The sequence below is a fragment of the Carassius auratus genome, chromosome 48, assembly GCF_003368295.1.
Source record: "Carassius auratus strain Wakin chromosome 48, ASM336829v1, whole genome shotgun sequence".
NCBI classification, from domain to species: domain Eukaryota; kingdom Metazoa; phylum Chordata; class Actinopteri; order Cypriniformes; family Cyprinidae; genus Carassius; species Carassius auratus.
The window spans coordinates 6,199,631-6,226,191 of record NC_039290.1 but is presented as its reverse complement, the minus strand read 5'-3'; the positions used below and the strand labels follow the sequence as shown (position 1 = coordinate 6,226,191).

Here is a 26,561-nt window from a genome sequence, read left to right as displayed (position 1 = left end):
TCTACAGTCAGGTAATACTTAGAAAAAGTCAGGTAGAAATACTTTGTGAATTGTTTCGGCCATAACATTTGAATCAATCGGCTCAGCATTAGTTTGTTAAAAAATAATATCCCTAATTATAAGTAATATTTCCACAATATTGCTTCCTCTTCAGTTTTTACAGCGATTTGGGAATCGCTTGGTGAATCATTCAGAAGAGTCTGTTCAGTAGAACGATTTGTTCGCGAGCATTACTTCAGCACTGAAGCATTCTAATGGCGAGGCGTGGCGTTTACAAACTCCTGTGTAATGACTGGCGTGCCAAAGTAAAAGACGCTTTCCTTTTTCCGAAAAAAGTTAAAGGGAAGTGTCTTGAGAAAACATGGCGGAGTAAGAGAAAGAGACTTTACCGATGCTTCTTCAAAAAACGAGAAACTCTCCCACCACAGGACATGTAGCGCGCTTACACACTTTAAAGCTGTACTAAATTTAAAGTGAGGTAAGAGCTTGATTTCGTTTCTTGATTTTTTTATTTTCTAAATCTAAACAGCTTCTCATATTCTGTATGTGTCGCATAAGTTAAGTACTTCCTTGTATTTTTTGAGAAAGTTATTGCATTTCTTTTTTTAACTTATATGATGATTTCGTGAAAAAGGCTTCTAACTAGTCAAAGTGATCTTTAAAGTTTATTTCAAAGACACTTCAGTGTATGCTGGTCATGGGATGGATAGTAGTAGTGACGGTGACCACAATCAGTTCTGTCAAAACGTAACGTCACTGTTAATTTGTCCACCACTATGTTATATTTATAAAAATAAAAATAAATATTTTTTGTTTACATTTTACATAAAGTAAAAAGCTGCTTTGTGGCATTATTTAACAAATTGTCACAAATTATCAAGCAAAAATAAATAAAAATCATCTGTTAGTGTAGTGCACTTAAAATAATGATCTATTATTTAACTTAATATTAATGTATTTATAACTTCAATGTAGTATAATACAGAATTTAATTTGATCTGTATTTTATGGGACAGTTTTTTTAATTTAATTTTATTTATTTTTTATTGTCAAGACTGAGAATTATAAGAATTGCAAAAGTAAAACATCGGTTTTCATTAAAATATTTTGAGAATAAGTACAAATATGAAATTGTAGGCTACATTTTTATGTTAAATGTATCTCTTTTTTTTGGCAGTGGCTATTTGCACTGTGTAAATAGCAATTAGATGCTATTTACTCTAAATTGTATTTACACTGTAAAAAATTTACTACTTATTGCAAATAGTAGCAATTATCTGCACCTTGGTATTGTAGTACATTGTAAAACAGTATGCAATATTAACTCATTCATTGAGTGTAAATTTTAATTTCAATACAAATTAATAAAGGGATGCCACCTTGTTGGGACAATAAAGTCTTCCCAAACCAACCCTAACCCTACCATATACTTCATTTTTAACTCTTTGATTCATTTTCATTGAAATTAAATGTCTTCTGATGTGATTTGAAATTTGAAAAGGGGAAAAAAGTTAGACAAAAGGCTGATTCTAACCCAGGTCGATTGCGTCAAAATGAACATGTTACACATGCTACGTTACACATGTTACCATCTGCACCACTGGAGTGGAGTTAGTGTAAACCGCCTCAGCCAACAAGGCGGGCTATTTGCACTTAGTGATTTTGATTTTGGGGGGAATTATTATTATGGTACAGTATTTAAGATTCTCACGAAAGGTTGTTGTCTCACTGTAAGTAGTTCCCCAAAGTTCGCTGCTTTCGAAGGCCTCCTGTGGGACTTTATGAGAATGGACACAGCAGCTCATTGTGTTTGTGTGCTTGAATCTTTTCATGAATCACAGGCGTTTACAGTGCACAGGCTGTACCTTTGTGTTTTATTCTGTTGTAGACTGACTAATCTGCTCATTCATTGCTCACAAAGCTATTATTATCACCTTTCTAGAACCCTTTGAATAAGTGGATCACTGGTTCTGGAACTGTTTGCATGAAGAACTGAAATGATGATGTAGTTGTTTCGTTATGTCATTTTGGACCAGTGTTTGAGAGGATAAATGATCCTGACATGCTTGTTTAGTGAAATTACGCTAGATAGGAAGTTGATATGTCAAACAAAAATGAAAATTCATAGAGTGTGTCTTTTATCACATGCTTGAGTAAATATATGGTTGGACATGGCCTGGGCTTTGCCAGGAAAGGACTGTGTTTGGCATTGCAGAGATGAATATTCAGATTGTTGGTTGGTTGATCCAGTTTTGAACGTGAACAATGCTTTAAAGGTGCCATTGAGGTAAAAATATCCATAACATGACCTACACGAATCAAAAGAATGAGAAGAAATAACGGCTATGATGTCATTAAAAAAATGTCAAGTTATAGTGCTGCAGAGATATCAACCTTAATTAGCATTAGCATTACTAGCCCCGGCCCGACAGGTGTCGTAATACCAGTTTCGGCCATGGGAGGCGGTATGCGGGCAACATAATCACCAGCCAACCTACAATACACGAATAACTCGCACGGCTTGTGGGCGTGTACTTGAACCTGATGTCAATCATGTGGAAAGTACAGCCCACTAGTTCATTTCAGTTTATGGGAAGAGAGCGTCACCCGCTACAGGGAAACAACCGCGCTCGGAAACACAAATCAAGAGTAAACATCGGCACTGCTTTTAATCACTGGAGACAACTGATGGACCTGAAAGAAATGAGGTTCGACTCCGATCTTGCAACATTTCTTTTGGATTGGTAAGTTAGATGCTGTTAGTATTTCGCTAGAAGTTTGTTTTATATGTTTGTGTATTTGTTTTCGGGAAGTTATAACATAGAAATGTATCGAAGGCTGTTCGATAAACGTGCTAATGTTAGCGTTGGCTAACCGTAGCTGCGTTTGATATTTAGCTAGCTATAACTTAACGTTACCCATTTTATTATATAGGGCTGTGCATGTCTTTACTCATGTACATCTCATCAGTAAAGACGCTCCTGTAATTAGAAGTATATCTCCAGCACGTGTGTTCAGATCAGGGCTGCCAGGTTTTCACAACAAATCCTGCCCAGTTGCTTCTCAAAACTAGCCCAATCCCGCTTCCAGAAGGTTCCCCGATAAAACATTGCTTCCCTGGGTTAAAATATACATTTTTTAGCAGGGTTGCCTTGGTATAATTCGCATTTTAGGGGCTAAAGATCAGGTTATTTGTATTGGGGTCGCTGCGACCCGCAGACATGAAAAACAACCACCACAGACTTGGCAACACTGGTTGGCATTTACTACACAGAGCCGTAATTCACTGACAATCTACACAAAATCGATGTTAAAATCGCAGGCGATTCTTTGTCGATTTTGAAAGCGATTTTGTGTTAGTTGTCGGTAGACTACGGCTCTGTGTAGTTAATGCCGCTCCACCTGCACCAGTGTTGCCAAGTCTGCGGTTGTTTTTCATGTCCGCGGTTTGAAGCAATCACAATACCAATAACGTGATATTTAGCCCCTAAAATGCTAATTTTACCAGGGAAACCCTTCCCAAAAATGTTTATTTTAACCCCGGGAAGCAATTTTTATCGGGGAACCTCCCGGAAACGCGATTGGGCTAGTTTTGGACTAGTTTTAAGAAGCAACTGGGCAGGATTTGTTGTGCAACCTGGCAACCCTGATCTGAATGCACATGCTGGAGATAATTACAGGAACGTCTTTACTGATGAGAGGTGCATGAAAATCGCATTCGATTTTTTGCACAGCCCTATTATTATATCATAACTAACCTGCTCTGTCTAGTCTGTTGGTCTCTGTGTCCTCTTTGCTTCATGGTTTTTCTGTGCGTGAAAAAATGTATGTGTGGCGTGAAAGCGTGTGAAAAGAGTCAATTGCGTGTGTCTCGCGGTGAATGCTTGAGAGTTGGCACATTAGTTCTCAAGCAGAATAAAGGACAGGTTGATTATTGCTGTTTAGCGTTTGTATTAATCTATGATGTGTCCCTGTTTGCCTACAGGGACATAAAAAATAAATTAAAAGTGATACGTGGACCAAGGTGTCTGAGATTGTTCATTTTAAGTAAAGGATCCTAATATTTCGTCCACAACAATATTTAATGAGGTTATAACTCCTTGTGGTTAGTCTGCACGAGATCAACAAGCTTGTTTGCTTTGCGGCCGCTTTAAATACAAAATACGCATTCGATCTACGTTAGAGCGTCTGAGCGCTCACAAATCTTTCTGCAGCGTCGTGAGCAGAGCGGCAAGAGCGATTTTTGATGCTCTAGACGCCGGCGGTGTGAACGCACAGTTAGGCTTCGGCTAGGGCTGTAGTGTTGTTGTGAAAGTAGGGGCGGAGCATAGAGACTATGCCGTTTCTCGTTTGTTACTCTAGAGTAGACCAATTCACTTTGAGGCATACTGCCCCCATCTGTTATGGAATGTGGAGTATGACTTGATTTTTTTTGCCAAACATTACAGATGGCACCTTTAAGATTTCTGCTCAATACAAGGAATTCCTGAAGTACAAACAAATATGATTTCTACTGCCTGTCCAGTTTTTGATCAGGATAAAGTTAATTCAAAGATAAAAGGTTTGTCACTCACCATCTTGTTTTCCCAAACTCAGGACTTTCTTCTGTGCAGTGTTGTATTAGTATTGTTGTTATATACTATCAGTGTTTATTAGCTTTTGTTTTTATATTTTTATTTTTTATTTTTTAAAGTTTTAGTAATCTTGTTATATTTTTGACAATGTTATTTTATTTTGTTTTAAATTTACATTTCTCTGCTTAGATTTATTTATTAGTCATTTTAGTTCTTCAACTTAAATTTATTTGAAAAACATAAATAATTAAGGCAATTATTTATGTTTCTTTATGTTTAGGATTTTAATCCATTTTATTTTATATTAATATACAAAAAATAAATATGTATTTTATTTAAACTTTATTTTATTTAACAAAAAGGAAATTGTTGTTATTATTATTATTATTATTCGTTTTATTATGAACAACTAATTATTATTTATTAGATAACTTTAGTTTTAATTAACAATGACATGGTTGCATCCGTGGAATGCAAAAGGAAATAATGTAAAGATGTAAGTTGTCAATTTTTTTTATTTATTATTTTCTCAAAAATATTGCAAAATCGCACATCTTGTTTGCACAAATGCATATATTCAGACATTGCATGAAGAAGCATCACACTGGGCTTGACATCAGCGTTTCCCAAGTGGCATTGAATCCTTGGCTCTTCCCTCACATAAAGCTATCATATGACTTCAAAATAATAGTATGTGAGTCATATGGACTTTTTTATGATGCTTGTCTGTCAGCTTTGTAGCTGGACAGGTCGTGGCCACATTTTTGAAAATGTCTGCGCTTGAGTTTCTTGGAAGAAATGGGTGGAACTCATATGGGTGGGTCTGAAATGATGTAAGGGTGAGGAAATGGTATCTAATGTGTCACTGTCCTTTCAGATGAAAACATTCGTCAAGATTTTAAACTCTTTGTTTTTCTCATGTACTGGTTCATCTGACACTTGTCCGGGTCACGTCAAAGAGACAATGTAATGCGACATCTTTCCATCCAGAAAGAAAATGTCTTTTGATGATCAGATGGTTGCTCATGAGGAAGTCAAGAGACTTCCTCATGTTCACTCTTCCACATGAGATGCAACATGATACAGTACATACCAAGTCAGAATTAGCTTGTACTTTGTAGGGTGGATTAATCAGTCACTGACTTTTTTTCGTAATGAAATCACTTGCACATCAGTGTGTGTGTGTGTGTGTGTGTGTGTGTGGTTGTGGTTGTGGTTGGGGGGCTCATGTTTCTTAGACTCTTTCTTTAGTGACACTCAGCAGTCAGATGGAGGATTGGTTGAGATATGGTGAAAACATGAACATCTTCGCTCCGTCTTTATGTTTGTTCTTTATTTTAGAGTTGTGATGACGTGATGTTTGATGTTTTTCCAAGTCTCTTGTGTCTCTGCTGTGGGGTTTTGTTTTACACTTGGACTTTTACTATGAACTTAAATGGATGTGATCTCAAAGGATGAGGATCAAGCGTTTCATGTTCGTTCCAGGTAGGAGAACAGACCTGTCTTGTCATATATTAGCTAGTTTTACAGCGCATCTCTATTTTTTTACTTCAAATAAGCCGTTTAGCACAAGTGTTTGTCATTCTTTAGCATACGATCCAGATCCACTGATGTGCTCTCGTTTTTCCATCAGATGAATGGTTTTGAAATGTAATACAGCATGTGGTGGATGGAGGCGAGTGAATGAGGTTTCAGTTTGGTCCAGAGATCTCCTGTGTGTGAATTTTTAATAGGTGTGTTTAAAAATTAAAACAGAGGTGCAGTTTTGTTTCTTGTCTTGCTGTCGCACATCCACAAATAGTGGAGGAGCATTTCACACTGGACCTGAAAGATGAGTCAAGTGGATAAGTTTCTTTCCACACGTGCAACTTTTGGAGAACGGGTTCGAATTCAGCATGTTTTGGAGCACATGCACAAACCACTAGGCCATGGCTCCAACAAGGCCCTGATGTTTGGATGAGATGGATTATCTAAATTTGCTCATCTTCATATAATGCCAAACATTTCTTTTGTAAAAAACAAAAACAAAAAAAAAAATGTTTTAAAAGATGTTTAAGCTGCTTCTTTCCATACAAAGATCAAAAAAGCATAAAAAAATTCACCAGCATAACCGTAGTCCATACCACGCATTATATTACAAGTCTTCCAAAGCTGTACTGAGACTTTTCCACTATTTTATGGTGAAAAAGTTATTCACAGAGTATTTTTCTTACTGCTGCTTCCAGATGTCATTTCCCAATCTGTGTATTTGAACTTCCATGTTGCATTCAGTCATGGCCTAGTATGCAGATTTATTTGAGTATTATGTTAATTAATTATATTATTTATATTTCTATTTTTTTAATATATATTCTCTGTTTTAAGTTTTAGTCATTTAGTGTAAGTTTAGTGCTTTTGTCTTTTTTATTCATTAATTTTTTTTATTTCTGGTTTAGTAATTGTAGTACACACTTTTTTTAAGAATGTTTTTTTTTAAATAAGTTTTTCATTTAACTATATTTTATTTAATCTCTTTTTTAATCACAGAAAATGTAAGTTCTAGTTTTAGTAAACAGTAACGTCACTTTTACAGCACTTATGATGTTTTATTTTCACTTATTAATATTCTATTCTATTATAATGTATGTTAATATTTTAAATTAGCATTTATTTGTTTATTTAAATGTTAATTTAAGTTTTAGTAATATTATGTGTAGGACTGCCTGATCATAATCATAATTGTCGATTATTCCACTGAAATTGTAAATGCGATTATTAATTATGATTATGCCAGTTTACAGTGAATGATGCTTATACCATTGTTTGATGCAACTGCATGTCGTAATTTTGGTATTATAATATGAATGGTATTATAATGTTATTCTAAAACTAAAACAATGGAAAAACCCTTAAGATAACCCTTAAGATTTTGAATGATTATATGATTGTGGCATCCATAATTGTAATCACGATTAGAAATTGTATTAATTGTGCAGCCCTCTGTCACTTTTTGTCAATTTTTTTATATTTAGCCTAACTTTATTTTAGTTTGACTTAAGTCTTACAACTTTTCGAGGCAGCTTTTCTAGTTTTCTTTAAGTTTTTTCATGTAATTATATTTTATTTTATTTTGTTTCGTTTTTATTTTAATTATTGACAACATTTTTTAACAGTTTTAATCATTAATAACAACAACACTGAAAGCAGCTTAATTTACAACTTGTTCCTCACACAGTGCTCTTGTTTGGATTCAGAAGCTTCTGGTTCGAATGGGCTTCTTTTATAAAACTTTGTTGTTGTTCCTTTTTGGTCAGAACTTATTTTATTTAGATGGAAACGAGATTGTGCAAGATTTTCTCATTTTGAGTTTACAGATCTCATGGAAAGACATGAGGGTGAATAACTAATGACGGAAGTTTAATTTTACAGTTGGAGTTTTAGAAATGAACAGAAATAATGAGCAACATGTGCCTGGTGTTTCATTCAGTATCAGTGAAGTTCATGACATCATGCGTAGTATGAGTTGGTGTGAATTAGTCATTTCCATCGGTCAGTGGAGAAATCACGTCAGCCGCTCGGCGCTCGTCCCACCTCGCTGAGGATAAAGAAATGAGAACATGTGAACGCTGCCAGCCTTCTTCTGAGGGCACTCTGGGCAAAGCGCAGGGTTTAACTTGGTTTAATGGATTTTCCCAGCGTGGCCTTGATAACCTGACAGTTTCTCTGGCTGGAGTCGATTCGTTCTTACTCTACTTCAGCAGATTAATCAATTCTGGCAGGTTTTCTTGGATTGCTTTATTCCTCCACAGCTCTAAAGCCTTCTTACCTTGTCTTTCTCTTGCTAATTGTGGATTCTAAGGTGTTCTTAATGGTGCCAAGGTGTTTAGGTGCTTACTTCCCGGGTTCCTAAAAAAAAGTTACAAATTGTTTGTGGGCAGTTAGATAAAAAAAAAAAAAAAAATATATATATATATATATATATATATATATATATATATATATATATATATATATATATATATACACAGTACAGACCAAAAGTTTGGAAACATTACTGTTTTTAATGATTTTGAAAGAAGTTTCTTCTGCTTATCAAGCCTGCATTTATTTGATCAAAAATACAGAAAAAAAACAGTAATATTGTGAAATATTATTACAACTTTAATAGTTTTCTATTTGAATATAATTTAAAAAAAATGTATTCCTGTGATGCAAAGCTGAATTTTCAGCATCATTACTCAGTGTTACAGCCTTCAGTGTCACATGTAACATCCAGTCAATCACATGATCATTAAGAAATCATTCTAATATTCTGATTTATTATGAGTGTTGGAAACAGTTCTGCTGTCTAATATATTTGATGAATAAAAGGTTAAAAAGAACTGCATTTATTTAAAATAACAACAAAAAAAATTCTAATAATATATACTCTAATAATATATTTTCTTTACTATCACTTTTTTATCAATTTAACACATCCTTGCTGAATAAAAGTATTGATTTTATATATATAAAAAAGAAATAAAAATTACTGACCCCAAATTACTGACCAGTAGTGTATATTGTTATTACAAAATATTTATATTTTAAAAACATAGCTTCTTTTTTTTTTTTTTTTTACTTTGTATTCATCAAAGTATCCTAAAAAAAGTATCACATGTTCTGAAAAAATATTAAGCAGCAGAATTGTTTCCAACTTTGATAATGAATCATCATATTAGAATGATTTCTAAAGGATCATGTGATAATGATCCTAAAAATTCTGCTTTGCATCACAGAAATAAATGATAATTTAAAGTATAATACATTTAAAAACTTAACTCTTAAAAATAAAGGTTCCAAAAGTCCACATAGAACAACAATTTTTAGTTCCCCAAATAATCTTTCAGTGAACAGTTTTGAAAAGAGCCATTTTCTTTTCTTTTTTTTAATTTGAAGAACTTTTAAATCTAAAGAATCATTTTTTACATTATAAAGAACCTTTTGGAACCATGGATCCATTTATGACTATAAAGAACCTTTATTTTTAAGAGTGTAAGAGGAAAAAAATCAGAAGCTGCATGGCATTTTTTTTTTTTTCTAAGGTTGACCCATCCGACTGGAATAGCGGGTTTAGAAGCTGTTGGAAGCACATTAGAGTTACTCTGGTTCCTCTTTTACGCGTGATAATCTCCATGTGTCATCTCACTCTTAATTGGAATTGACGTTTGCCATCGGGTGTCCGTAGATAACACTGGCATGTCACACTGTTGCATCTGTTATCAGAAGGCTTACTGCGCTGACCCTCCGTTCATGTGTGCAAGACCCAGCGTAACCTGTTACCACGGGTCAACAACAAAACATTTTACAAGCTAAAGCCCAGTTTGGTTGTGCAGAGGCTTCTCACTGGAGTAGAGGGTTTGGGAAAGGTCTCACAGAGGGGGTTATCCTGGAATTCAGTGTCTTTTGGAAGAGGTCAAACTGTTTCAGGATGTGTCTGAGAGGGTCGAAGTCGTGGGTCTCATGCTGCACCCCATGGAGAATTAAACGTGTCTATCACACCAGAGGAGAGAAAGTCATGCAGAAGATTGAGATGTTTCGACGGTGCACTGAATGTTTCAAAAAGAAAAAGGAGAAAAGGTGAGGTTTGTTTTGGTTTGTGATTTTTCCTGCACACAGTTGACACGTGTGGTTGCTAGGGTATTGCTATGTGGTTGCTAAGGTGTTGACAGGGTGTTGGAAGTGATTGCTTATTGGTTTGAAAAGCCATTCAAAGGTTTGGAGTAACTTGCATTGTTTTTGATAGAAATTAATATTTTTGTTCTGCAAGGGTGCATCATCAAATTGATGAAAAGTGAGAACAAAAACATACGAGACATATATTTGTATAGAGAACAGTTATGTATAAAATATGTGCTTTTGACAAAAAATAGCACCTTATGACATGAAAACACACCTAAAAAAACAAATAGAAGTCCATTTATTGCAAATACAACATATGTGTTTATATTTTGAATATGTTTTTTTCATAATTTAGACCGTTTCCGAGCATTCAGGTCAGTTTTGTGGTTGTTGGTTCATGGAAGCATTTTAGATTCTTAGTCAGTCTGTGACACTATTTGTAAGGGAGTCATCATGTTTTTAGTGCATGTCAGCCGACAAGACATGTTTAAGAACTTGTGTAGACAAAGACCTAATTATGTTGTAATAATATATAAATATATATATATATATATATATATATATATATATATATATATATATATATATATATATATAACACACCAAAAGTTTTGAAACATTACTATTTTTAATGTTTTTGAAAGAAGTTTCTTCTGCTCATCAAGCCTCCATTTATTTTATCAAAAATACAGAAAAAACTGTAATATTGTGATATATTATTACAATTTAAAATAATTGTTTCTAAATTTATTATACTTTAAATTATAATTTATTTCTGTGATGCAAAGCTGAATTTTTTGGATCATTATCACAAGATCCTTTTGAAATCATTCTAATATGATGATTCATTATCAAAGTTTTTTTCAGAACGTGATACTTTTTTAGGATACTTTGATGAATAAAAAGTATATATAAATAAAAAAAGAAGCTATGTTTTTAAAATATAAATATTTTGTAATAACAATATACACTACTGGTCAGTAATTTGGGGTCAGTAATTTTTTTTCTTTCTTTTTTTAAAATAAAATCAATAATTTCAGCAAGGATGTGTTAAATGGATAAAAAGTGATGGTAAAGAAAATATATTATTATAATTTTTTTCTTACATTTTGAAAAAATGCAGTTCTTTTTAACCTTTTATTGATCAAATATATTAGACAGCAGAACTGTTTCCAACACTCATAATAAATCAGAATATTAGAATGATTTCTAAATGATCATGTGGATGTTACCTTTGACACTGAAGGCTGGAGTAATGATGCTGAAAATTCAGCTTTGCATCACAGGAATAAATTATTTTTTAAAGCATATTCAAATAGAAAACTATTATTTTAAGTTGTAATAATATTTCACAATATTACTGTTTTTTCTGTATTTTTGATCAAATAAATGCAGCCTTGATGAGCAGAAGAAACTTCTTTCAAAAACATTAAAAATATTAATGTTTCCAAACTTTTGGTCTTTACTGTATATATATATATATATATATATATATATATATATATATATATATATATATATATATATATATATATATAAAATATAATTTCTATCAATTTTTCCAGGATGGAAGCCTCATGTCTGGAACTGGCTCTGGAAGGTGAGCGTCTGTGTAAAGTGGGAGATTACCGTGCTGGTGTCTCCTTTTTAGAATCTGCCATCCAGGTGGGCACTGAAGACCTGCAGATTTTGAGCGCTATCTACAGTCAGCTGGGCAATGCCTGCTTCCACCTGCACGACTACAACAAGGCGCTGGAATACCATCGGCATGACCTCACGCTCACCAGGTCTGAATCTGGACGCTTATGCCACGGTTTCAAAGCTAGTAGGATAATGTCCTTATCTAAAATCGCATGTCTTGTTATTCTGACTCTTTCAGATCTATCGGAGATCAGCTGGGAGAAGCTAAAGCCAGTGGTAACCTTGGAAACACATTGAAGGTTTTGGGTCGCTATGATGAAGCAGCAGTTTGTTGCCAAAGACACTTGGACATTTCCAGGATGCTCCATGATAAAGTGAGGTTTTTAACACAACCAAGAGGCCTTTTAATGCAATAGCTTAACCCTGAAATGACGTTTCAGTCATCATTTATCATCTGTAATGCAGAATAAGATATTTTAAAGAAACTACAGTATGATTCTCACTAACCAATGGCATTCTTTACTGATGTCAAACCCGGCGTGTCAAGGCACATTGTACATATGTGCGATGTGTACGTGTGAATAAGGTCTGACAGCTATCGTATGGCGTCATCAGACTGGAAACATCACATATTGAATGGCATTGACTATTTTTATGGCACTTTTTTGTCCTTTTTTTGGAGCTTGACAGCTCCTGGTCACAATATGAATGCAGAACCAAAGAAAAAGTTAAAGTAAAACGAAACCAAAAAACAAGACTCATTAATAATAATAATAAAAAAAAAAATATATATATATATATATATATATATATATATATATACGATGAGGAGATATAATAAAAAGGCACTTTAGATACAATTATGGACTGATTTTATTTATTGATTGATGTAAGAAATACTAATTTATTTATTGATAAACTGATAAAATAAGCTGTTCATAGATATAAATAAAAGGGTATGTATTTACAGTATTTTTGATAATACTAAAAAAGTAAATTAAAGACTTTAAAAAAGTAAAATAAAACAATGATTTATTTATTGATCAAATAAAACTGAATGTTCAATTAAATAAATACTAATAGAATTGTAAATAATATGACTTTTTATTCATTTTAAATTTTTGTTTAATATATGTATATTAAATATGTATATATAATAATAATAATTATATATACATATATATATATATATATATATATATATATATATATATATATATATATATATATATATATATATAGAGGTATAATAATTTAGTTTAATATATGTTTATAAATGATCAACTAAAATGTTTTAAGAATATTGTGACATAAAATGTTCACCTAAAAAGAAACACGCCTCATCTCTTTAAAAAAAAAAAAAGAAGCCAAACAGATTTAATAAAAAGCAAAAATTGTCAGTGTATTTGTTGATTGGTAATATTTATTTAGTAATGTAAATAATAATTAAATGAAATGTAAATAAATAATATTTGTTTGTTGAACAAATACAAATAAAACTAACTGTTCAAATAAAATTGTCTTTTTGGTATCATGAACCAAAATGTAAGATTATTATGGTCTAATTTTTTATATCTCTCACGTTATTCCTTTAAACTCTGTTTGAATAGTTCATGGCCAAGTTTGCCTCAGATGTTTTTGGAAGCCCTGTTATCCCGAAACACCACTTGATCTATTTTAACAGACCATAAACATATTTATGTTTAAATGCAAGGCTTCAATCCTATTTAGGTGTGTAATGAGCGTGTCTTGTGGACTGACTGTTGTGTGCGTGTCTGTGTGTGGTTTGTTAGGTGGGGCAGGCCAGAGCGCTCTATAATTATGGGAATGTGTACCACGCCAAGGGGAAGAACATATGTTGGAGCGGTATGGATCCTGGAGACTTTCCCGAGGAGGCACACATCGCTCTAAAGAAAGCAACTGAGTACTACGAGTGAGCCAGCCAGCATTTGTTTTCATTCTTTTAAACACCCAAACCAGTGTGTAGACGACACACATGTGCCAAGAGACAAAATATTTAATTTCTGAAAGAACATAGCAGAGATTGCAGTAGAAAGTTTTCCAAAGGCATACTTTAGCTTCTATTGCGTTATCCCCTCTACTGTATCTAATAGTGCACCTCTCTGTTTGAAGAGCGAATCTGGCCATCGTGAAAGAGTTGGGGGACAAAGCGGCTCAGGGCAGGACCTACGGTAATCTTGGCAACTCACACTATTTGCTCGGAAACTTCCAGGATGCTGTCTTGGCTCACGAACAGGTATTTCATACAGAGAGTTTCTTAAATTAATCAACTTGTGGTTTCTGTCAGGGATGGGAATCGCCAGAGGCCCCATGATACGATATTATCACGATACTTGTGTCACAATACCATATTATTATTGACCTTTTTCCAACTTCAAATTATGTTCCTAAACTTCAACTTTGGCAACATCTGTTTCAACTAAAAAAAGCATTTCTCAGTTTGTTTATCTCACTTCAGTGTTATTGCTGCAAACAATCGATAATTAATTTAAAAAAAGTTCTAATTCTGTAATTCTACAATTCCGTAATTTATGGAAATAACTGTAATTTTTACCCTTTTGTCAAATATTGCACTGCAAAGAGCAGTGCTACTTTTAACTTATCCATAACTTAGCAAATGACCATGGAATAAGCGCGATAATCAGTGCTTTAAAAGATTGCATTAAAAGATTTTAGAAAAAAACTAAACACCACCAACTTGTGGACTGTAAAAAAATATATTTTATTATTTTACCAAATAGTATAATAAAAGATTGATACTTGGCATCCATGTCTCGATAGTATTGTTGCGGAAAATATCGCAATACTATGCTGTATCGATTTTTCCCTCATCACTAGTTTCTATTAAAATGCACAGATAAACTGATAAAGGTTGGATTACTGTACAGAAAAAGTCTGCTATTATGTGCACAATAATATATATTAGTGCTGTCAAAATTTGTGAAATAATGGATGCAGTTATTTTTTTTTTTTTTTACAGTTTATTGCATTACAGATATTTAACGCAATAAATGCAGGGGCAGAGCCAGGGTTGGCCACCCCACTCACAACTGCTGCGTCTGTCTCTTTTTGCATTTATTTAGACACAGAACATCTTTACGACCACATCAAATGGGAGATTTTCAGACGCACACCCTAACTTCACCTCAGCACTAGGCGCTAGTCAAAGAGCCCAAAATAAAAGCATTTCATTTGGATATACAATAATAATGCAGAATCTTGTGCAATGTTCAATCAAATCACAATCAAATCAAATTGTTTCATGAATCAGCAGAGTTTATAATTTTTTTTCTTCATTTTTTTTTTTACAGCGTCTCCTTATTGCGAAGGAGTTTGGAGACAGAGCTGCAGAGCGGAGAGCGTATTGCAACCTTGGAAATGCATACATATTCCTCGGACAGTTTGAAGCTGCAGTTGAACATTACAAGTCAGTTTTATTTTATTTTATTTTATTTCAAATTTTCTAACAAAATATACAAAGCAATGAATACAAATAAAGCAACAATGGCAATTGAATATTTTTATCTTATTTGTTTAACTTTATATCCAAAGAAGTAAAATGAACAATTCAACAATAGTGATATTTTTTTAATTAATTATATTATTTTTATTTATTTGAATTATTTTAACCTGATACTGAATTTATTTTTCACCTTCCTATTAAACTTATATTATTAAAGACATTATATTATAGCCCTTATAAGTAATGTTTGCTCCTTGCAAAAAATTTTGTCCTTGCAAAAGAGAAAGAAAAAACAACAACTGGGATGTTTTTTTTATTATTATTATTATTTTTATTTTATCATAATTAATTTCCAAATTATAACTCATTTACTTTCCACTTTCCTTTATTTATCTAATTTCCATTCATATAGAAATTATTGATCATAGCCATTAAAAGCCATGTTTATAGTATTTTTTTTTTCCTTGGGAAAGCATCCGTTTATTAATTTGGCTCAACATTTCATGCCTTAAAATAAGGGTTTTACCATAGTACTTGTCCAAAAAACATGTACTTCTGTATTTGACTGTGAGATGAGCTGGAGTGATGTGATGAGCTGGTTTTGGTGTTTTCCTGCAGGCGGACGCTGCAGTTGGCGAGGCAGCTGAGGGACAGGGCTGTGGAGGCTCAGGCCTGCTACAGTCTGGGCAACACCTACACACTACTGCAGGACTACGAGAGAGCCATAGACTCTCACCTCAAACATCTCATCATAGCTCAGGACCTCAAGGACAGGTACCCTGTCACAAACACTTCCTGTTTGGGCTGCTGCTCTTCCTGACGTCTAACCCTGTTTCTGTCTCTGTGTGTGAAGGATCGGAGAAGGGAGGGCATGCTGGAGTTTAGGGAATGCCTACACCGCACTGGGAAAGCACGAGCAGGCCATGAGCTTTGTTGAAAAACATCTGGAAATCTCCAAAGAGGTGTGTGTGAGTGTGTGCGTGTGAACACTGAGATAACACCAACACACTTCCTGCCTGCACAGGAAAGCCCAAGGATGAATCTCACAGAAAAGAAAAATGTAAAGAAAAAGAAATCATGCCAAAAATCAAGAATAAGAATAAGAAATGATGCTTTATATGAAGAAAATGAATCTTATTTTAGGATTAGTAACATTTTTGCGGTGAGAGGAATAAGACATAATTCACCCAAAAAAGATGCTAACGCATTGTTTACCTTGAAGTTGTGTGCGGAACAACCAATCAAAACTATGTTAGTTGACCAATCAGAACACAGTATGCTACCAAAAGTTGGGGTTTAAGGAAACCTTTTGAACAGCTTCGCGCGAACCGTTTAGGGATCTTTGAGAATTGAGGTAATTTTAAAATGATATTTTGACAAAATGAAAATGTTTTTTTTAACCTGGGATGGGTTTAAACTTATTGTACAGGACTTGTGATAGGAAACAGTGATAGGAAGCTTAGAATTTTCATCTTACTGGCTCTTTTATTGTCATAAAAATAATGTGAGAGCAAAGCAAATAAAAATTCTTATTTCTTTCTTTTGATTATGAGGGGAAATATGATTTAAACAGGCTTTGCGTGCTTGCTTTCTAATGTTTTTTTCCTTCCTGTGTGTGTGTGCTGCTCAGATTGGAGACCGTAGCGGGGAGCTAACGGCTCGAATGAATCTCTCTGATCTTCAGTTAGTTCTGGGTCTGAAGCAGAACAGCTCTGCCTTCATCGAGAGTCTGCCCGGAGACAGCAGTCTGACTGGTAACAGCACACACAACTTTCCTCAGACTTTAAAACCACACATGGTAGATGCTGTTGAATGTAAAGATGAACAAGAATCCTTAAAACAAGAACCCTTAAAGGTGCACAAAGTTTGGTTACAAATTTATTTATTTTTGGTGTCCTTGTTACAGTGTAATTATATATTTAAGTACTTTGAAAAATGTGTTATTTAATAACATGTGCTTACTAGGGCTATTTTTATTTATTTATAGGGTTATTGCAAGTCATTTTGTCTAATTACTCTTCTTTTATTACCTTCTTTTATTATATGTAATGTGTAACAAGGACATTGTAAAATAAAGTGTTAAACAAACTTCATTATTATTATTATTATTTATGATATATATTATTATATAGATTATATTATTATTATATAGATTTATATTTCTGTAATACAGAGAGGGCTGGAGAAACAACCACAATTTAATAAATAATATAACAAAAATACAAAATTAAATTTAGATAAAAGGTAAGTAATTATGAAAATAAATATAGGAACTATAATCAAATAGTAAAGTTAGTAAAATAAAGCTCTAAAAAAATTTACAAACATAAAATTATAGTTGTGAAAAGTACAAACCACAAAGTATTTTTTGACCAAAAATAGGACTTTAATATTAATATTGAGAAATTGAATAAATTGAAAACAAAATCCCAATTAAGCCATACTGAAGTAATATTAAGCATATTAACTATCATCCAATAACTTAACAAATCTTAATCAAAACTTAAGATCTAAATCATTTTAAAAATAAGATTTTAAAACAAAAATCAGATTAAAAAACTTGTAATGCAAACAATTGCAGTACATGTATTGAAATGACATTCCCTTAAACATGGAGCTCTCCTGTATTTTGGCATATTTGGCACATAAAAGTTTAATTTGAGAGTTTGGTGTTAGGAGTTTGCTGATAGCGCCACCTACTGGATAAAAAAACTGTACATTTTGTTTAAACTTCAATTCAGTTATATGGCTTGAATATTTTTTTTTATTAACAAATACATACATTTAAAATATACAAAATTAGTTTGTGCATGATTAATATGCTTGGCAGCAAAAAATACTAGTAAATCGACATATCCGCTTATAAGCAATAACTGCTCTTAGCACAACTGATCTAAAGAATGAGAGTCACAGTACCTGCTTCTTTCTGGTTTTGTAGATGGAAGATCCAGAGGAAGCCGGAGACTCAGCATGGAGAACATGGAGCTCATGAAACTCAGCTCTGACAAAAATACAGTGAGACAAGACTTTCACCGCGGTGCTTTTATTAGTGTGCTAAATGCTGACTCCAAAGACCTTGGATAATTATACTTTTCTCTGTCAGGAAAAAAGTCAGTGACTAGACCAAACGTTTTCAATGCTTCATCTGTCCAGGGCCAGACCTGTGAGGAGACTACAACTCCTCAGGAAACCAAATCGCCAACCAAATCATCCATAGCCAAGCTTTCCTTCATCAATCGCTTCAGGAGCAAAAAACACAGGATAAATGGCTCAAACTCCAGTCCACCAGCTGAGAACCACAGCAGCAGCAGCAGCCCACCTTCAGCCCGTGTGGACAAACAGGTCAAATACTAATCTTTTCTAAATGACATATGACAAATAGCATAGTTGTCCGTTTAATATTATAAAAGATGTATTACTTATTAATATTCTCATTTCCCTGAATGGCTTTTCCCACAGAACACCCCAGACACTCTGGGTGATGACAGCTTTTTTGATCTTCTGAGCCGTTTTCAAGCAAACCGCATGGATGACCAGAGGTGCTCAATACTGGACGGCCTAAGCCGTTTTCCCGCCCCTTCCGTACCCTGTGAAACCCCACCTGTAGTCTTGAAGAAATGTGAGACATCCTTCCTCCCTCACTGCACTGACCTGTGCAAACTATACTTGTATATGAAGGTGCAAAATCATTGAAGGTGCATTCACACTGACAGCGTTTCAAAGCAGAAAAGTAGGAGCAGTTGATTTGAATTTACAGAAGTGAAACAATGTGAGCAGAATCTAACTTTGTGCTAATAAGAAACACCCACTAGCAACTAACAGACAGTGTGAACGCACCTTTAGTTTGTAATAATTATACCAGTGTATAGAAGTGCACACAGGGACAATACTAGAGTATTGTGTCGCATGACAGAATCCCAGCCAATTATAAGATACTTGATGTTTCAAATAGACACAGTGTAGAAAAACATGTCTTCAAACAAACATATGTGTGTGTGTGTGTGTTAAGTTTTTTCTACACTGGTGGGGACTTAAACCTGAATGCACTCCAACTCATGGGGACTTGTGTCACCGTGGGGACCTAAATTAAGGCCCCCATGGGTACAAAAGCTTATAAATCATACAGAATGAGATTTTTTTTTGAGATTGTATAAATGCAGAAAGTTTCCTGTGAGGAGTAGGTTTAGGAGTAGGTGTAAATACAGTTTGTACTGTACCATTACACCTATGGGCAGTCCCTACAATGATAGTGAACCAGACGTGTGTGTGTGATTTTATTTGAATGAATTTAATGAATTTTTTTCATTTGTTTTAATAAAAATAAGTCTGGTAAAAAAAAGTTTTTTTATAAGTAGTCGCTTATACTCTCCAAGGCTGCATCTATTTGATCAAAAGTACAGTAAAAACAGTTACTGTTTTTTTTTTTTTTTTTTAATTAATACGTTGAAAAATGTACTTTTATTCCTGTGATCAAAGCTGAATTTTCAGCATCATTACTGCAGTGTCACATGATCCTTAAGAAATCAGTCTAATATTGCTGATTTGCTGCTCAAGGCAAGGCAAGTTTATTTATATAGCACATTTCGTACACAATGGTAATTCAAAGTGATTTACATAAAAGTCAAATAATCATGACGTAAAATAAAATAAAACAAGCAATTTTAAAACATTTAAAACATCAAGAAACATTTCTGATTATCAATATTGAAAACCGTTGTGCTGTATAATATTTTCGCAGAGCACATTTTCTTTTTTTTTTCAGGATCCTTTGATGAATAGTTAAAAAAGAACATTTGTTTGAAATATAATTTTTGGTTATGTTATTTACTTGACAATTGTCAATGTTATTGGCTTTTGACCATTTGACCAATTCTTGTTTCCTTTCTGAATAAAAGTATTTATATCTGTAAAAAAAAAAAAGAATCTTAACTACCCCAAGCTTTTGGACAGTGTTTAAATGGTCCACATTGTGCTGTTTTTAACCTTGTTCAGCTATTTCCGCATCCGGAGCGGAGGCCTCGGCACAGCCTGGTCATTTCCTAGACCTGCTGGCCAGCTCACAGAGCCGTCGGCTGGACGAGCAGCGGGCCAGTGTGGACCGTCTCCCAGGTCTCCGGCTGGACCAGCGCCACAGCCAGGACGTTCTCAGCAAACTCATGGCCTCGGCCGATAACAAAGCAGCAGATGAGGACTTCTTCGACATGCTGATTAAGAGCCAGGTTAGTGTTGTTTATTATCAGTCTCTCTCTTTGAAAGTGTATGTTTGATAGCTGTTTTTGGCTTGTACAGGGATCCAGACTGGATGATCAGAGATGTGCTCCTCCACCTCCTCCCACCAGAGGCCCTACAGTCCCAGATGAAGACTTCTTCAGCCTCATCCTTCGCTCCCAGGCCAAACGGATAGATGAGCAGAGAGTCATCTTGTCATCAGACACAAGACCACTTCAGACCAATCCTGAATGACCTGTTCTGTATGAAGCCAGAATACTATTTTAGGACCTTGCAACATCATTGAAGTTTTACTCATGAATCAATGCCTTGTTGAAAAAGAGGTCCTACAAGGTGAAATCTGTTCTCATTTAACAAGATCTTTGAATCTTGAGATACATGAAGTTCTTTCATGCTTCCTGCAGACCAAGACTGTAGTCTCTTTCTCAGGGATTCAGTACAGTGCACTGAATGCATTTCATTCACCTGGATAACTGGATGGACTTAATCAGCGGTAGATTAGGATGTTTGACCATTTTATATATATTTTTAACACTAAATGTAGCATCAGTTCTATTTTGATTCTGTCTTTGACTTGTATTGTATGTAATGTTATCTTTTAATACCAGCAAAGCAATGCTCTATATTAATGTTCTGAGATTTCAGAAACGAGCAGTCTCCAAAAGTTCGGATTTATGTGAATTTAAAGTTGTGTTCTGGAAATTGTGAAGAATGTATTACTAATTTTAAATAAGACGAATAAAGCCTCATTTTAATAGATCCTGCTCAATTACAAACGGACACAGTTTAGTATGCTGGAAACATTTTATTTGAAGCTGAAGCTACACAGGACAGAGTGACCAACACCATGATAACATTACTTGAGTTTTCAATTGAGGAAAAACTGGGTAATAACTATTCAGAATTACATTTATAGTCTCTCAAACTCTCATGAACGCCAAATAACAAAAGAATACAAAGAAAATCAGAAAAGATGAAAACACATTGTCTTGCATAAAGCATTAGCGCAATTGTCCTACTTCATGATTAAATTAATTGTGAGACATTTAAGGTTTACAACCTGAAAGTTAAGAGAAACTAACAGCTGTTATCTAACTCTGCAAATCAATTCAGTGTGAACGTTTTCTATTCAGTGGAGCCATGACGTTTCTTCTGTTTTGGTTATTTGATTGGTTTAACAATGCTGTTTGACAGCAATGTTGGAGAATCCATGAACCTGAGTGAGCTGAGGAGAGTGCAGTGAGACCAGAAGTTTCTGTGGGCCGTGACACGTGGGAATAAACTTCTCTGTCAGGCACACTGTGGCATTCCCTGCAATGTCACTGTGAAAGAAAGAAAGATGATTTTATAATACTGTGTAATTATATTTTACTCTTCTTCTTTTTTTGATTAAATAATCACTGTTTAGCAACAGTTTGAATATAATGCAAAATTAATTTACGGTTTAAATAATTAAATCAATTTTACCCATAGTTGACAACTCTTGCATGCTGCTGTCCAAGTCCCACAAAGCGGAATACAGAGTTCTTCAGGACACGAGGCAGTGGATTCTGGAAAGTGATTTTGACTGGCACTTCTTGACCCAAGACAGCATCACATACAGGCTGAGAAGAACCACATACAAGACACAATTTAACACTAAATAATTCCAACCAATCAAAAGATTCAACAGTTAAACTCTAACTTTAAACTCACAGCGACAACAAGATCTGGTGTGCGCAGTCTGAAGTTGTACTGGGTGGCCAGAACCTGCTTCGTCTGAGCCACGTGTCCAAAGAGGTTGAGCATCAGTGAGGTGTGATCCACCAGGTGTTCCTTATACTCGTCATAACTCAGGGTCCATTCCAGAGCTCTGCCTATTATAGCAAAAATGACAAATACTGAATGAATACTCATGCTTTCATTACAAGTCTCTTTACCCATAAGCTGCATAATGCCAACTGGGTGGTATCATGTATTGCAACTCTTTATCACTTCTCACATTCAGCTTTATCTTTGAACTCTTTATGATTTCTTACATTCAGAGGGCTTGAGCTCGATGCATGTCTGGTCTCTCTTCAGGAAGGTCTTCCTGACTCCGGTGTAGTACGTGGCTGCAGCCTGGCTGTAGAGGGTGACGCTACGAGGTGAGCTGCATTTGTTTTTAAGATTGATGTAAAGCAAGGCATCCTTGCCCACACATAGTCCATCCTCTTTCAGGCTGACTTCACAGACAACATCCTCAGGACAGGGCAGTGGGTATGTGCATCTTCTCAAGCCATGACGAAGAGCTGTTTCCAAAGCAGTGCTCTTCTCAGAAGAACCTGATCAATAAAAGACAAAGTAAAATGCACATATGATTGAATCCCAGGAGAGATACCAAACTTCATCATTTCTAGAAGCCATGGTTCAAAGTATTAAGGGGCTAAAGAAGATGTTTTAAGTGAAATGCTTGTGGGTTTTACCATATGGGTGTTTGTAGAAATTTGTGATGTCTACACGTTGATCTGAGCCGACAGCTTTGGTACTGATGCAGTGACCTACTACATCCTTCTCAATATGAACAACACCAAAGGTACCGTCACATCTCCGCTGCCAGTAAACCTTATCATTGTTCACCTAGAGACACAACAGGAATCAGAAGTTATAATCGCTGTTTGTAAATTGTATGCAATGGTAAATTAGAGGAAATAACGCACTTCTGCGAAAAGGAAGGGCACATCATGCTTCAGGAAGACCTGCCCGCTGCGGATCGCAGCAACAGAGGTGGGACCGCAGCGGAAGAAGCCCTGGCCGGTCAGTTGAGGAGTGGAATCAACCACCTGCCAACCTCCAAAACCAGATGGCAGGTCTGGCCGAGTCATCCAGGCCTCATTCCACACATGGTAGTTCCTACATGGAAGAGAAGAAGAAAGATCTAGAAACACTTCATGGACATTCAGAGGAACTCTTGTTGACATTATAAATGGTAATGATACTTACCAGATTGGATCACGGTTCATGTGATCGATCAGCTGAAATTTCTCATCCAAGTAGACATCAGTTGACAAATGAACATCAGTGTCATGAGCAGAACAAAAGTTTGAAACTGGACGAGCAGGAACACCCAAACACCTCAACACTACGAGAAAGAGAAGAACAACAAAATAATTACATCTGTAATCACTTTCTCAAAACTTCTTCTTGTCCAGTCTGCAGGAACTCTTACGTGTGTTGGTGACTCCAGCAAAGGCCAAGCTCTGTCCATACTTGACTGGCGTTCCTCCACATTTGTAGAACTGTTTCAGGATGGCACTGCTGCTGCACCAGGATGTAGGAGCAGTTCCATCTCCATAGCAGTGTGACCAGTTACCCACCAGCACACCACTGCCTTTGCTGGCAATAACCTGTTAAGGAAATACAACTGAAAATATTATAGAAATACTGAATTAAATAAAAGAACAAATCTGACTATTGTGTCAGGCTTTCCAAATGAAATCAGGGTGTTGATAAGAAGGAAATGAAGACTCACCATGTCAGAAACCACTCTGGAAATGTTAATGGGGCTTCCCCACCCTGAGCAAGGTGTACAGCTCTTCTCCAACACATACATACACGCAGACAAGATTCCCTTCTCAAACTAAGAATCACAGAAGAAGAAAATTAGATATTGTGAAGCAACCCCTTCATGCTATATTGTGCACTTTTATATCTCAAGTATGGGAAGGTCAGGAAAAAACTAGAAACCATAGCGGTGCCTTAGTCTTTAACATATCATGAACATTTAGATAACTTTGAACTTTCGTAATATATTAATGAAATGTTGGCTCTTACTTGACCAAAGTTCCATGTTTTGCAGCCAATCTGCTGCTTAGTTCCGTAGTAGATTCTGCCCATGTCATTCAGCACATACTCAGCTCTCTCCGCCTCATCACTCAGGTACACACAGTCATCTGAGGAAGAGAACAATGGACTTTAATCGGAAAAGCATTTGTTTTCTTTCCTCACTCTATTACATTTTCATATTTAGGTTTCAGTTGTTATATTAAAGTATAATCAAACACGTACCTTTACACCAGGGGTTGAACAGCATGTAAATGTCATTTTCAGGAACATAAGGTAAAGTGAATCTTCCTCCTGGACAGTGTGTCACGACACTGAGCTGGTATCGTCCAACACAAGCAGTCGGAACAGAGTGCACACACAGTTTGATTCGGTTTTGGGCTCGTTCCACAATCTTTGCCCCCCAGCAGTCTTTCTTGAATTCTTCCACAATTGGAACGATCACATAAGTGCCGTCCCGGATGGATGGGATATGACCTGTTAAACATACAAAACAACAAGAGATTCCAGTGATGCTAGAAATGCTGGTTCAGCTCCTCACATGTTCCTCCTCTACATATGTAGATACAGTTTATTCTCTGTTGTCTTGGATCTTTTAGAAACTAACCTAGTTTGAGCTCCAGGTGAAGCTTGTCACAACTGGGATTGAAAGGACGGCACAGATCAACCCACATGTTGAAACTCTGTCCTCTGCGGACGATGAGATGGTCATCAAGGAAACAATGTGTGTGATGCTCCTGACGATTCAGTCCGGTCCTGCACTTGAGAAGGTCGACTTTACTCACCCGGAGGACAGCATCTGAGAAAACATAAAAGCAGAACACAGGTAATTGGTTTTCAAGCAATTAATTCATTAATTTATAATGAGTAAGAATAACCCATTTCCCATCATACACTGCAGGACAAAGATAAAGAAAATGTGAAGACTCTTACTCTCTGCTCCACAGACTTGCGTGCTTGTACAGTCATCCACATAATTCTTGACGACGACTTCCTTTGTGTCATAATCATGGCATTGAGCAACAAAACCGTAAGGATTAGCGTATGAAGTACCCCAAGGATAATCATATGAAGTAGCGCAAGGAGTAGCATATGGAGTAGTGCATGGGTTAACACAAGGGTTAACATATGGGTAGGCATAAGGGGTAGTGCATGGGTCAGTGCAAGGGTTAACATATGGGTAATGATAAGGGATAGTGCTTGGGTTAACGCGAGGGTTGGTGTGAACCGGTGTGTAGTATGCTGGTTTCCTCCAGTTGTACTCCTGCAGTTTAATGGCTGGGAAACGGCCAACGCTGCAGAGGTTTTTGTATGGGTTGTATACAAAAGGCATGCTGGGCAAAAAAGAAAGAAATGAGAGTCATGAGTGTGATCTGTAATTGGTCAGTAGATGGTTAATAATTCATAAATTGGGTCTCTTTGTTCTTAGAAATCAAATCTCCAGTTTCTTTTTAAGCTGCAATTACTAGACAGCAAAAACATATCCTTACATGAAACACTGGGCTGTTCACAAAAAAATGTTACTATATAAATTTCATACCAGTACAAGAGTTTTTAACCAACTCTTGATCCACAAAACTATGAATTCTAGATGTCAGCTTTCTAATAGAAATGAATAATTTAATAAAGTTTCAAACAATGTCTGAGATGATTACTTACATGGATGTTGTCCTTGTCTGTTCAAGAGAAACTGAACTGGAAACTGCTGCAGAAAGTGAACAGTAAGTCCTGCTTTAACCAGCTTGTGGCTCGTTCTGTAGTTTGTCTCTACAGCAGACGGGATATTTATACTACATCTCCATCTCCACCCCATCCACAGCTCATAGCTGAAGTGTGAATAGTTGTCCTCTTAAGAAAGCCATTAAAGGATTTTGAGTCATATTCATTTAATTGTTTCTTTTAGAGAATTAATGGGACAAATTAACATCTTAGTTCAGTTGTTCTGAACTTTCATTTTAGACTAACATCTATTCCAGAGAATTGAACTTATTAAAATCAGCGTGACACTGCCTATGCTGGATGCACCATGATATTGACAACAAAAATAAAACGTATATATTATATATAAACTTTATTTTAAACTTATATTAATGTGTATGTTGAATTGTACTTATTGCAGTATACATTAACATTCTCTCAGACACCTAGATATCAGAAACATTCTATAAGCAAACGGTCTATATATTTCATAA

At 35.2% G+C, this 26,561-nt stretch overlaps 2 protein-coding genes across 3 annotated transcripts; one reads left to right on the top strand and one right to left on the bottom strand.

The window, feature by feature from the left end:
* The first annotated feature begins 260 nt into the window (after positions 1-260).
* On the top strand, positions 261-21,325 carry LOC113065649 (G-protein-signaling modulator 2-like). Of its 2 annotated transcripts, none has more exons than XM_026237088.1 (14): positions 261-478; positions 11,780-12,001; positions 12,094-12,229; positions 13,649-13,788; positions 13,989-14,112; positions 15,188-15,303; positions 15,958-16,113; positions 16,193-16,301; positions 16,970-17,093; positions 18,278-18,354; positions 18,493-18,681; positions 18,799-18,958; positions 20,332-20,558; positions 20,629-21,325. In XM_026237088.1, exons 2-14 carry the CDS (start codon positions 11,781-11,783, stop codon positions 20,800-20,802), a joined length of 1,953 nt encoding a protein of 650 aa, XP_026092873.1. In that variant the 5' UTR covers positions 261-478; position 11,780; the 3' UTR covers positions 20,803-21,325. The 2 variants fall into 2 exon arrangements, with proteins under 2 accessions (XP_026092873.1, XP_026092872.1); XM_026237087.1 differs by lacking the exon at positions 261-478 and adding an exon at positions 5,819-6,059.
* An 87-nt stretch (positions 21,326-21,412) lies between these two features.
* LOC113065296 (protein-glutamine gamma-glutamyltransferase K-like) lies at positions 21,413-25,432 on the bottom strand (the record flags this gene model as incomplete). Its single annotated transcript, XM_026236531.1, has 13 exons — positions 21,413-21,890; positions 22,036-22,172; positions 22,264-22,424; positions 22,587-22,871; positions 23,013-23,166; positions 23,247-23,439; positions 23,530-23,668; positions 23,756-23,933; positions 24,059-24,166; positions 24,361-24,479; positions 24,595-24,846; positions 24,977-25,168; positions 25,303-25,432. Coding segments are annotated over 13 exons (2,196 nt in total), but the record flags the coding sequence as incomplete, so codon positions are not given.
* Between the last annotated feature and the right edge of the window lie 1,129 nt (positions 25,433-26,561).

What these genes read in the sequence shown, in the direction of transcription:
- LOC113065649 (XM_026237087.1), top strand. Translation starts at nt 6,010, where the DNA reads ATGGATGTGATCTCAAAGGATGAGGATCAAGCGTTTCATGTTCGTTCC. An exon ending in CAGCCCGTGTGGACAAACAG is followed by an intron (nt 18,682 to 18,798) that starts GTCAAATACTAA and finishes CTTTTCCCACAG; the next exon opens with AACACCCCAGACACTCTGGG. An exon ending in ACATGCTGATTAAGAGCCAG is followed by an intron (nt 20,559 to 20,628) that starts GTTAGTGTTGTT and finishes TGGCTTGTACAG; the next exon opens with GGATCCAGACTGGATGATCA.